The following is a 13199-nucleotide window of genomic DNA, read 5'->3' on the forward strand; positions in this document are numbered from 1 at the left end:
AGATATCAATAATAAAAGGGAAAACTGTAAGGAAACAATCACTACACAGAGTAAAATGACTTTAGACAAATGCAGCTGATTGAAATATTGATAATAAAATATAGTGAAAAATACTTAAAAAATACAAAACAAATTTAATTAGCAATTATGTTATCAAAGAGAATAAAAGCTGTTAATGCTTTATATAACGAAATAATCTTATGATACCTATCTGGTCTACACTGTAGCAGAATTATATATAAAGCATTGTATTACAATTATAATTAAAAATACAAATGTAATCATTAAAAATATAAATTCTAGGCTACATCTAGTAAGCTTATATTTATAAAATCCTTATGTCCTAATAGACCTGTAAATTATAATTTTACACCAAATATCAATTCACTACACTGTCTAAATATTAACAATTTAAATTACAATATTATGCAAAATAAAATATTTCAGCTTTATAATTATAAAATAATATAATAAAATAAATTACATAACACATTATAAACAATAAAATATTTTGAATTTTCGGCAATAGAACAGTACTGTATATTATAGAATATAACCAGTTATGCTTTGATGATCTTAAATAAAATAATAACAGTAATATTTACTTTAGAGATACAGACTAACAGACTAACGTTAGCTACACATGCAATTTGGGTCATTACTGACCCGTGTAGAGTTTTTGAGTCAGAAAATACCAACGAAACCAAAGTATCCATTAAGAAATTAACAATAGTCAATCTTTATATTCATAACCCATACAAACACATTATTTATTATAATAACTTACGTTCTTTGCACAGGTTTTCTTCTTTTTCGTCCTGCATACATGTTTAAGGCGTCTGGACAGTCCAACTCTGGAGCTCGAATGACTTCAACTCCCAGTGTACTACAAATCAAATATCGATCTTTCTGCTTGCATGAAATGTGCACCAAAAATCCTTAATGCCCCAAATTGCATCAGTTTAATAAACTTAAAACGCCAAAATAGAGATGGTAAACAAAAATGTAATTCCTCTTCAAATACACTTTAATAGCATTCATATGAGAAGTGACAGCAGGTCTTCATCATGTTCGTCATCCTCAGTGCTGCTGAATTTCTATAAACCTCCATCCAAAGTCATATGCCCTCCTATAAAACAATGCATTATAATATATATTTACACAGAGCGGCCAAAATAAACCAGCTTCACTCTCATAATATGTTCCAGGTTCGCGTCTAATTCATTTTTGTCCGAGCTGCTCCACTAAGTCTCCCAACTGCGCGCACCCGACATCAGCTTGCAGGGGCACGCGCATTTGGTTGACCAGGCAACCGACACAGATTTGCGCAAGGGCGCGCGCAGAGCATCAGAGGCCAAGGCAAAGGGGAAACATCTCCTAGGATACGGGACGTCACGCTTCACGTCTCCTGTTACGATTAGCGGCTTTTATATATGAATAATATAATAATTAATATTAATGACGAAACGTGACGGGCAGAGGACTTTTCAGATGGGGAGGAATTCAATTCTGAATACTAATGAGATTCTAATGCTGGACGCACCGGGAAGTTTTCAATAAACGCTGGCGAGTCTGATTAATATTAATTAGACGTCAGGACACTTCTGGCCAATCAGGGAGAAGAGGACCTCACAAGTGTGTGTGTGTTTTTTTAATTACCTTATCTCTATAAACACACACAACAAACATCCAAAGAAAATATGAACTACAATAAATCATAATAAATACTTTTTTTTTAACAAATCTATATACATACATTTAAAATAAAATCGCAATTCTTCATAACACATATGTAATTTATTTCAATCTAAATGTTTGAAAATAAGATTTCAAATTCACATATGTTTTATATGCATGAATTAAAAGTAAGTAAAGAATAAAAGATGATTTGAAAATGATTGCATTATCTCCTCAGTTTGGTTCTAGGACACACTATAAAACTTTAGGTGACCACATTCGCGGAGTTACAAGAAAACCAATATGCAACGCTTACTTCTTTGCTTTTTTTACCAACTGAACACGGCGGAGAAACTCATTTATCTTACCTTTCTAAAAGTTTCACTTTACACTAGTAGTACAGTAGGCTATACCGCTGAAATAATGTACACTGGCACACATTCAAAATATATACATTAGCGCCCCCATGTGGTAAACCCACGTGATCTAGCCATCCATCCATCCATCCATCCATCCATCCATCCACATTTACACTGCTGTCCAGTAAAATAAACCAGCTAAAGCCATTGAGTCATCGACCCTCTTTTAATATTATAAAGATATCAATGAGAGGCACAACAAAAATGAATCATTCGATAATACAAATACAAAACAATCGAAAGCTATATTTTATATATAGATATTTATATATATAATATAGATGTGTGTGTGTATAGCCTGTATTTGTGGGACATCCATTTACGCATACAGATTTTACAGTTGTGCGGAACAATGTACAAAATAACATACAGAGAACACGTATAAGCATTTACAATGCTGGGTGCACAAGCAAAGAAACAAACATACAACAAATATACTGCATTTAGAGAGGCATTGCAAACATGACTTTATGCAAGAGAAGGGCATCTGAAGTGCTATGATTTCTTCCTAAAGGATTCGTAGTTTAGTGGTGAAGGGGAGGACGTCCTAAGAAGGTGCATGAACGATTTTTTGGCACTGGGGGATTTCAATGCTGTTAGTGAAGTCGATTCATCCTGCACTGGTGCTTCATCCACTTCCGACCTGTTCTATGAACAGGAAAAGAAAGGATCATTTCTGGACCACCAAATGGACAAAAAGAAGTAATATTCAAGCACCTTAAAGAAGTCTTGGACACGAAACTGTCTAATACAGTTTCCTAAGTAGATATGCAGGATTCAAGCGACTTGGCATCTGTCTATCATCACTGAAACACAAAATTTCAGTTCCAAAATCTCTATTTAATACAGTGGTTCTCAACTGGTGGGTCGAAGTTTTGACTGGAAAATTAAGACTCAGACGCCACAATGCGTTTTAAACAGCCACTCATTTGCTGTAGCAAAAAAAAAAAAAAAAAAAAAAAAAAAAAAATTCTATTTCATATAAAACATTATTATAACATCTTATTAAATTAAGGGTATTTAATCAAGCAAAGCAAAAAAAAAAAAAAAGTTTTTTACTTGAGCGTAATTTTTTTTATTTCACACAAAGTGTGAAAAATTAATTGCAAGTGTTAAAGAAACCTAAAATGCCAGCTATGAAATTAGCAAAACTAAGGTGCTATTTTATTCAAACATCATTCCCAACACATAATGCTATTAACATGTATTGAAAACGTGCACAATAAACCCCACTGTAAAATCTGAGTCCTGAAGCAAAACCATTTGAGAACAACTGATTTAATATACAGCACTGTGGACGGAGCTACCCAGCGCAAAAAGAGCTTTACCTGCCTGGTTGAGACATGGCGTACTAGATATTTTAAAGCATGAAAACGAACATCAGGGCAAACCAAAACACATTGCTATTATTTGTGCGTAATCAGTCTGTCAGCAGATAAATGAACCAATCAGCATCCATTAACCAATCATCGAGTGATTTCCTAACCTCCTCTCTTAACCAGCAGACATCTGGCAATAAAACACACAACAGTCTTATTTACATCGCCTCAAAGCCAGCAACACCTTTAGCCTTCAGTACAAACCAAACCAAAAGAGAAAAAACGTAGCAAATCTCAAGCTGTTTTAAGGCACTTCAGAAGACAGACGGGCAGAATTTGTGTCATGTAACTCTTGAACTCGGAGGCTACGTACAAGTCGATTCCGTCCATGCTAACAACAACAACAACAACCTAAAAACACTGCTTCTCAGATTCAGTTATAGCTGCCATTTCCATTCCTTTCCTCCTCTGCAAGCCACGATCCTTTCATCCAAAATGTAAATACGGGAGGGAAACAGGCGGAATATCCTTTGGGCAGAAAGAAATGAAGGCACACGGCGTTCCCATTTCAGAAGATGAAAGGAAAAGGCTTTGGGTGCATGAGTTTTGAGGGCTCTATATCTTCGCTGTCATGATCACATCACACTTTCTGTTCTTACTGCAGGGAGAAATCTCAAGTCGTCGAAAACATACGTTTCTACGAAACGGTTTTCAGTTAGTAGGTAACGATTTATTTATGAGTCATATTTCCATAGCTGCGGAATCTCATACAAGTATGTTTTGGTATATTTACACATTCAAAATGCTGATACAATCGAATCAAACGACTTCTTCCAAAAATAAGGCACAAAGTGTAAATCGCATTCAATTTAAGGTGTACGATTTACACAAAACGAACTCTCCGAACGATTCACAGAAATTGTTGAACACATTCTCTGAATTGTGTTTATTCTAAACTTTATCTTTATCTAAACTTTTTAGTATCCTAATTGACCAAGAAAGATGCGATAGATCAGTAAAGAATTCAATTGTGACCATAAAAAAATCGAATCTTCTCTTCAACTAAAAAAAATCACTTTAACTAGTCTGTTCCGTCTTCTGAAAATACGCTCTCTGAAATCCAATTCCGCCTTTTCTTCTGGAGGCAGGATACGCTGACTGCTGTGATTCTCATGGCACGCAACACAATTTCAGAATCCCTAGAATTCTTCCACGTTAAAGCATCGACGCGAATAGAAAGCAAGAGGGCAATGAGCAAACGAAAAGGAGACAAAAATGGCTCAATGGCATTTCCATAATTACGAGTAAATGCATAAAAAAGTACAAAAGGCAATTTTTAAAACAAGCGAACAAACAAAAAAATACAAATAAATGAGAAGCGATAACTATCAGTTATTGTAATACACATGAAACATATGGTTAACACAACCATAAAAGGGTGGCAAGAGCATACCGTACTAAAGACATTACGGTTTCGTTTTTAGTCCTTGAATGGAAAAAGTGTTGTGAAAAAGAACAAGTGGCCTATTTCTTGGGACTATCAATTTTCGTCCATTTTTTAAAAAAAATCCAAAATTGCCTTGGGCAACTTCACAAATTGCGGTAGGTGGAGCTTCAGGTAAGTTCTGGGACAACTTAGCAGTCAACAAATCAATGTGACAGTCCAATAGTGCCACAGAGGCCATCAGTAGAGTATTCATTTCTTTCGAGAAACTGATGTCTTAAACATGGAGTGCATTGATAACAGGTCTACAGATGGTCAATTTCACCTTCTTCAATAAAAGGTGCTGGCTGAGGCTGTTGCTCTTTCTAAGGAGACACACTTTCCCTTTTTGAAACAAAACTTACCCCAATAAATAGCATCTTGTGTGCACTAGGAATTTATTTCCTCAGAATCTCGTCCCATGCAAATTAAAAGGTTCCACGCTGCTTCTCCATACTTCATAAATGAACTCTAGGCTACCTCACACACACACACACACACACACACACACTTGGTCACACACCTCACCTTCCTCCCCTTTCTCCACTCGCTATCTCAGTCTTTTTTCTTGCCAGAATGGAAAAGCAAAACAACATCTATCAGGGACGAAAGGACGTGCTTTAAAAAAATAAATATGTTCTTTCTGCTACTGCATATTTCTCATCAGAAAGGATGTGAGCAAGTGAATAAGTAGATAAGTGTGGAGAGAAACAAAAAGTGCGGTAAATTCGCAATTTAAAAAGCTGCAATGTCTTGTAGGTTTTCAGCCGAGAGTGTCTTTATAAGTGGATGCATGTCTCTCGAGGGACAAACAAGTTGCTGGATTTATGCGTTTTTTCCCTCTGGAAACAGGTACTGCACTGTTGATGTGTCAGTTGCTGCGTTGGGTGGGATCTACCGCTAATAGTCACAGCAGTTGTTTTGGTTGTTCTTGGCAAAGAAGGGATTTCCATTGGCCAGTGTGGGAAAATGGAATGTTCCTTTCTCCTCAAGAGGATGGTTTGCGACCTGTGGAAGGACAAAATTGTAACCATTAAAAGAATGTTTTATCCATTTGGTGGCAATCACATCATTGAAGTTTATTAAAGGAAAAGAATTTAAAGCAGAACTCGTTTTGAACTTTGACTTCGACTGACTCGCATGTGCTTATTTAATTCATTTTTACTATCTCTTTAGTGTCCACCTCTGAAACTCAGGACTTCCTCAAAAATATATCGTTTTTTTTCTTTACATATGGTAAGATCCTGAAAATGTTGGTTCCCCACAAAGAATTCTGATTGATGGTAGAGTTGAGATAACCCAACCTTTTAAAAAAAGCCTTGGATGTTTGAGGACACTATGAGCCTGGGGTGAGAACAGGGTATAGTTCAGCGATTCTCAACACACTTCAAGACTCAATCTAAAAATAGAGAGTGGGCACACACCTGGTGCTTTGATCATTGAGCTAGAGCGCAGTAGTTTGAAGCTATAATTATACCATGGATTACAATGGTAAAGTTTACCTGTGTCTGGCTGTTGCATGAGAGATACTGCTGAGCAAGTAGGTTTTCTGGCGTTAACCCAAGTGGGACTTGACAGGCCATGGGGCTGATGTTGGTGTCCTCTTGTGGGATAGCCGACGAGCCCACGATTGACTCGCTTGGACCTCTTTGGTAGTAGCAGGAAGCTTGTGTAGGACTCTGGTTAATCAGTCCTTTAACCCTCTGGCAGGATGGCACTGAAGATCCCGGAGCTGCAGAACCATAATGCATCCCATTCACCGAGGGTTGAGGAGTGCTTGTGAACATGCAGCTGTTGGTGCTCTGATGAAGGCTGTTGTTGATGATCTCTCCTTGCTGAGGATAGATGCCATTTGCAGTTGTTTGGGGCAGGAAACCAGACGCAAATCCTTGTGTGTTTGTGTGCGGCAGCAGTTCTGCAATCAAGTCTGTCACTTCACCCATGAAGCCCGTCATATTCTGTTGCCCACTGGAAAACGGTTTGGAGACCTGTTGAGGGGTAGGCTGGGATTGCTGCCAGCCAGGCAGTCCAGGATTGGCAGCGTTCTGAGTGTGAAGAGAAAACTGTCCTTGTAGTTGGGTAGTTGGGCCGGAGTGCAGTCCTGCATCTTGTACGCCTGAAACGTTTCGGGTGCAAGAGTTCAGCAGGTTATCGGACACCCACTGAGGGTTCTGATTGATTGACTGTTGTTGAGGAAGGGGATTCTGGCTGTGGAAGCCCATTGGCTGGGCAGAAGTGCCCTGCAATAGAGGACTTTGAAGATTGAGAGTCATTGCGTTATGATGGGGCTGGTTTCCGCTCTGAAGGGTTGTCTGGCCACATGGAATCAATCCGTTCTCTTGCATGGCACCTTGCAGACCAAGCCCAGCTTGGGTCAGCTGTTGACTCTGCAGGGCAAGAGAAGGATTAAACATAATGTTATTATTGCTGGGCATCTTCTGGGTTGTCTGTTCCAGTCCAAATGACTGGACAAATGTTTCACCAAGTAGCATCTGTTGCCCCATATGGTTGAGCTTCACCATCCCATTTCCAGGGCTACTGGCATCCAATCCATCTTGGATGTTCATTCCGATGAAACCACCCCGACCTGGGGATCCATCAAGCATATCTGCCTGGCAGATGAATTCCTGGTTAGCAGCTAAGTTATTCTGTAACTCCATCTCTGGAAGACACTCAGGCGCCTCAACAAATGGTCCCTGGCTCTTGAGGTGTTCAGGCAACTGAACGCCATTTTCCTTAAAAAGTGCATCCTCAACAAAAGAGAGGATGTCATTGGTGATGATTTCATTTAATTCCGTATCGTTGTTGTAGTGGAACTTGCTTAGAGCACTCTCCCACTCCTTCAGGACAGAGTCATCCACATCAAATCCCTGAAGGCCGCAGATACTGCTGTCCCCAATAATCTGTTGCAAGGTTTCCATCATGTCCTTTACCACACCTTCCTCTTTTACCTCAGCCACAGTGCTTGGGGCTGACGGCTGCCAGGTGTTCCCAGGGACACTGAGCAGGGCGTGGCTATCCCTGAAAGCCTTGTCAAGAGTAAACTGGGAATTGGGCCCATTTTTTGGGTCGTAGACAGAAGGTTCTTGATTCAGCATGCAGCCGAGAAGAGAATCTGGGTCCAGAGATGGAGGTTTGTGCATCTTCTGGCCTTTGCTCTGATTTTGAATGTCAGCGATGTCCAGTGTGGGTTCAGTCTCATACAAGACGCCCTCACCAGTGGCGCAGTTAAAGGGTAGCTGCAGCTTTCTTTGACGGAGGTGCTCCTCACCCTCTTCATTCCTACAACATACATATATTATATCAATGAGAGATTCAAAGAGATTAGAGCAACAACAGCATTTTTAAAATGTTGGTTTAACTCACGTTAGTGCTCTTTGTCGAGCAATAATGAAGTCTGGTCTTCCTCCTTTATAAACAAGCCTAGCATTAGCCTGCACCCAGATCCATATTCCTTCTTTCGAGAGAAGTCTGAAGACTGTTAAACCACTCTCTCCAGTCTTTATCACTATGAAAAAAAAGAGTAAAAGAAAGAAATACATTTAAAAGGAAATTCTACGGAAATCAAACTGCTAGTCTTATGGAGTTCATAGAAAACAAAAGTTGAATTTCAAAGGATGGACTTGGCTTTGACTTAACATGAAATATCTGGTTAATGTCTGGTATAACTCACTTCTTATATGGTTGTCAGCACAGTACATCATGTCAGCAGCATGAATGAACTGATAGCCAGAGCCTCTCATACACAGCTCAATCTCAGAGTAGCCAAGAACCACCTTTCCTCTGCAAAACGAAAAACAGATGGTAAAAACGTTAATACTATGTTTTCACGACATACCAAAAATGTGCTGGGCCAATCTGAAATCAAAGCTACCTTGTGTCAATGCCCAGAGGTGTAAAGTCCAGCTTGTGTTTGGTTTGGAAAAGAAGAGTCTTGCTCCTGATCTCTAGGATAGAGGGTGGCTGGAGGGGTGTGGCTATGACAAAAAGAGCAAGTTGAGGGTGGGCCAAGGTCCCATCTTCTGCCAACTTGTTTTGTCCATGGAGATATTTCAGCCTCCCCTGGAAGTTCAGGGCCTTGGGGGCAAAGGGAAGTACATGAAAGTCATTTTAACCCCATGAGGGTCTGACACTGAGTGTAAACAATTCCCAGCAGATTTATTTAGACAGCTGTAGCTGTCACTGCAACACTGTGTACACAGAAAATCAAACATCATTGAGTCTAGCTCAAAAGGTTAATCTCAAAATGATTCTAAAACATTGATTCTGGATAGCTGCAATAAAGTCACAATAGACATCAAGGATGTTTACCAGGAAGCCTGATGAGTTGTCAAGGAGGCACCGGAATCGGCAACAGAAACTTCGTTCCAAGAAGGCCGAGTTTTCTGGAGGGATGTGTTGAGGGTTGTAGTTTACCAAGTCTCTGGTGATGTCAGTGCTGTTTTGAATGGCTGGAGACCGATTGGTTGTGCCAAAGAAAAAACAAAACAGTGATGTAATCAGCTTTGAATCACTAACAGTGTTCAACATCCTGGGTTTATACAAGACTCCACTGTATAAATCCAAACGGATCCTCCCGCAGATGTCTTGTTCTCCAAAAACATACTTTCTTGATTCAGTAACAATAACAACAGAAGTCTGCTCATTCACAAAACATTCGAGGCTGGATACTGCAGTAAAAGTTAACAAACAACTTTCCAGGAACTCACTGACCCTACTTGGGCATCGCTGCTAGGGAGAGAGTTGCTACTAACCATCAGATCCTTCGCCGCCATCGCACGAAGTTGGATTGAGAGCGAAGTGTAGTTGCCTTCGAAACATTGCTCTATCGTCTGTATGGATGAGCTCGAATACACTCTGATGGACCACATCCGACTATGAAGACAGTGAGAGAAGATGTTACAAAAAATGTTCACTGGACATGTCCTTCATCCTGCATGCCCTTATAATTATTATACTATGATGACGGGTTTTCCACTGCCACATTCAAGTTCTGTTGTAATTGTTTATGCCAACCAATTCCTCACTGCATGCTGGGCAAAAAGGGGTTTATTTTTGGTTTTCTGATGACAAGAAGACTAGAGGTTACAAAATGAATCTACTTGTCCATAATTCTCAAAAGCATAGTCTCATGGAAAATTTAGATTGCAACCCTCTTACACACCTAACTGCAATCGTTTTAACATATAACTTGTTCGAAGAGCAACTGATTGGACAGCAAAGGAAAAGTTAAGTCTCCTGTGGCTCAGACTTGATTAAGTATGCATTAAAATCATCACATTTGTTTCCAAGTGTAAGAGGAGATCACGTTAGGCTGTGTTTACTGTATCAAAATGTAGATGCTTCTCTCTAGAGGCTTGGCATAGTAACTGCAGCTTGTCTTGCATTTTCCCTCTCGTCTGTTTCCCCCCAATTTTCTCTCTCTCCTCAGCAGGCCAGTGAAAACAAAGTGTTCAGTGCGAACAAGTGTCTGTGTGCGCTAATTGCTGCAGGCTGGACGATGTGGGATGAAAACCAGACAAGGTCCAGAAACCATTCATGATAACTTATGCCAACAAACACACATTTAAAGGTTAATGAGGACACACAGGCAAGGGAGCAGAAAGAACAGATACATATTAATTGCTCTAAAATAGGTCTCTGATATATTTAAACATATCTTTGTGAAAATACATCTATACAGTAAGTATACACAGATGGATTTAACGGGGGACTACGTGATAGGAAAAAGTAATTAGAAATATGTGAATAGTTATTAGCGACCTAAGTCACAACAGGTGTTCAGACCGCTGTGGCAGTGGGTCTACATGTATATGTGCAGGTGGTGCACGCCTGCCTATCAGCGTAAAAGCGGCAACCATGACTCGCATTACATGCTAGAGAGGCAACGTCACACTCCATTGAAATTGATTTAGCTAGGAACAACAGGTACGCAATAACAAGCACACCATAAAACACCACAGTTCTTATTTACATATCATATAGGTGCATATATATATATATATATATATATATATATATATAATACACACATTCTTTTGGTATGTACATACTGTGCGTATTTTATTATTTGTGTTTGCTTTGAGTAAGAATGCATATTTGAGTTTGTCAGCTATAGCAATGCAATGGCTATTGTATATGTGATCTATACATGCAGTCTATACATAATACAACAGGAACACACACACACACACACACGTTCTCTCACATAACTGGCTGTGGTTCACACACGGACGAACAGGTTTTGCAAGTTCTTTAATGAAGTATCCAAACATTCAATTTGCCTCTCTTTGATGTCCTTTTTCCGAGCTTCTCCTCTTTTATAAACAAAACAAAGTTCTGTCCGATATATACATCACAGGCTGCCGGGGGGGGGGGGGGGGGGGGAGAGAAAAAACACCTCTTCGCAAGGCATTTGCAAATATAAGCTTACATGAATTTGAATAAGCCTTCCAAACAGGACAAGGAAGAAAAGCGATGTTCCAAACAAAATAGATTAGTTTAACTATTAGAAATCCTCACTGACGCCACAGTTGTTTAACAGTAAACGACCACATTTTATATAAGTAATCGAACCCAGCACTTCGGTTAGCTCTTCTTGGGGCTCACTGTATTATCCTGACGATAAGAGAAATTCATGACCGTAGGATACACAAAAGCTATTCATCTTCCCTCCAGGGAGAGAAAAGTCACGAACCAACAAACGAGTGTCGAATGATACAAACGTTTCCAGGAGAATGACTCATCCATAGCTTAGACAACTAGGGTGGATTGATCAATTGTTAATAACATAGAACTGGTATATGAATATCTGTTTTTCTTGGTAAACAGTACAAAGAAACAAACAAATAACAAAACAAAGGACCATAAAGTCACCACCAGCAATATTTGCGATGATTATGAACGTTCTAACATATGATAACATAAATTAAGCAGTACTTTCAACATGGAAAGTTTTAACGCAAACTCACCTGATGGAAGCCCAAGTAGTCCTGTATAGTTGGAGATGCATAAAACACATAACCTTCAGCGGTGACCACCAGCACAAAGCCACTGAGGGCCTGGAAACGAAATGAGATAGAATTGAGACTAAAACTAAAGGTTTGTGGTTGGAATAGTTAATACACAAAAAAACAGACATGTTCGTTTTGGTTTGTTTTACGCTAAACACTGCGGCTGGGATTGTGAGTGGAAGACTGTAAAAGGGTGGGGATAATGGGGCCATTTTTCTCCTTTTACATCTTTTTTTTTTTCAGTAAACATTCCATGTAATTAGCCAGGCTTTTGTTAAGGTGTTGAACATGACAACAGACAGGGGGTGAATATCGCCGCTAGTCACGCACAGGAACCAGCAGCCCTCAAACAATGGAGAGAAAGCGCGAGAGACGGAGCCTGAGATATGGCTGAAAAAGAAACTCGCACTATTTGGAGGTGGGAAGTAACATGTGATATAGTTTACAGAGAAAAGATAACATTGCTCAACAGTGGAGAATGTCGATTGCTCAAACTTCATTCCTTTTTACAGAGCGTGACAAGAGCTACAATAAACATAATGTCAACCCAAATTAATTTCATGAGTTTACGGCATGGAAGCTGCTGTGTATTGTTGGAGCGGGTATGGATGGTCTTCATGCCGGTTGTTTTAATAATCATCTTTCCAGGGAATCAGGAAGCATTTACACTTTTACCTTCTATGCTCACACACAAGCATAATGGGAAATTACCGACCTCTTTGCACAGCCCAGAGTGACAGTTTGCATAAATGAATAGGAGATTGAGTAAATGAGGATGTACAGAAGTGAGGGAATATTTAGAAGGCAGACAGATGCTTGGCCACGTCTTTTCTTGAACAGATTTAATACCCTTGCATACTGCCAAGTGATCTGACCTTAGACTAAATAATGGGAAAATGGAAAGAAATCCAAGCAGACGATTGTTATCACACAAACCAGGACATTTTAGGTGGGAAATGAGGTATAAAGTATATATAGAATGTGTAGATATAGTGTGGTAAACAAGTGGGATGTCAGGATAATGATTGCTGGGAATTCACTAAGAATGAGATCAAGGGATTGGTGTGTTTCCATGTGTATCACCTGCAACAGCAGTTCCCCTTCTGAGAAACTGACTCCATCCAGACTGGTCGTTGACTGTCCGTTTCCTCCAAATGTCCCTGACCGGTCAATTAGCCATCCATTTCCTCCTGTCTTTTTGATTTTTGCTAAAGACGAGAGAGAGAGAGAGAGAGAGAGAGAGAGAGAGAGAGAGAGAGAGAGAGAGAGAGAGAAGAAAAAGAGTATG

The 13199-nt window shown here is 39.5% G+C and overlaps 2 protein-coding genes across 2 annotated transcripts in view; both read right to left on the minus strand.

Annotated features, from left to right (window-relative positions):
* Positions 1-2108, minus strand: part of LOC127942718 (aryl hydrocarbon receptor) — a 33614-nt gene extending 31506 nt beyond the window's left edge. Inside the window, exon 1 of the mRNA XM_052538633.1 lies at positions 788-2108. Within this exon, the coding sequence (XP_052394593.1) occupies positions 788-828 (41 nt within the window). The 5' untranslated portion in view covers positions 829-2108. The remainder of the gene's footprint in view (positions 1-787) is intronic.
* Positions 2109-2243: 135 nt separating this feature from the next.
* The window catches only part of LOC127942716 (aryl hydrocarbon receptor-like), a 52228-nt gene continuing 41272 nt past the window's right edge, over positions 2244-13199 (minus strand). Inside the window, exons 3-11 of the mRNA XM_052538630.1 lie at positions 12995-13119; positions 11870-11959; positions 9653-9773; positions 9210-9349; positions 8773-8975; positions 8572-8681; positions 8265-8406; positions 6401-8180; positions 2244-5906 (exon numbers count right to left, since the gene is read on the minus strand). Of these exons, the coding sequence (XP_052394590.1) occupies positions 5799-5906; positions 6401-8180; positions 8265-8406; positions 8572-8681; positions 8773-8975; positions 9210-9349; positions 9653-9773; positions 11870-11959; positions 12995-13119 (2819 nt within the window). The 3' untranslated portion in view covers positions 2244-5798. The remainder of the gene's footprint in view (positions 5907-6400; positions 8181-8264; positions 8407-8571; positions 8682-8772; positions 8976-9209; positions 9350-9652; positions 9774-11869; positions 11960-12994; positions 13120-13199) is intronic.

Source organism: Carassius gibelio, chromosome A22 (assembly GCF_023724105.1).
Source record: "Carassius gibelio isolate Cgi1373 ecotype wild population from Czech Republic chromosome A22, carGib1.2-hapl.c, whole genome shotgun sequence".
Lineage (NCBI taxonomy): Eukaryota > Metazoa > Chordata > Actinopteri > Cypriniformes > Cyprinidae > Carassius > Carassius gibelio.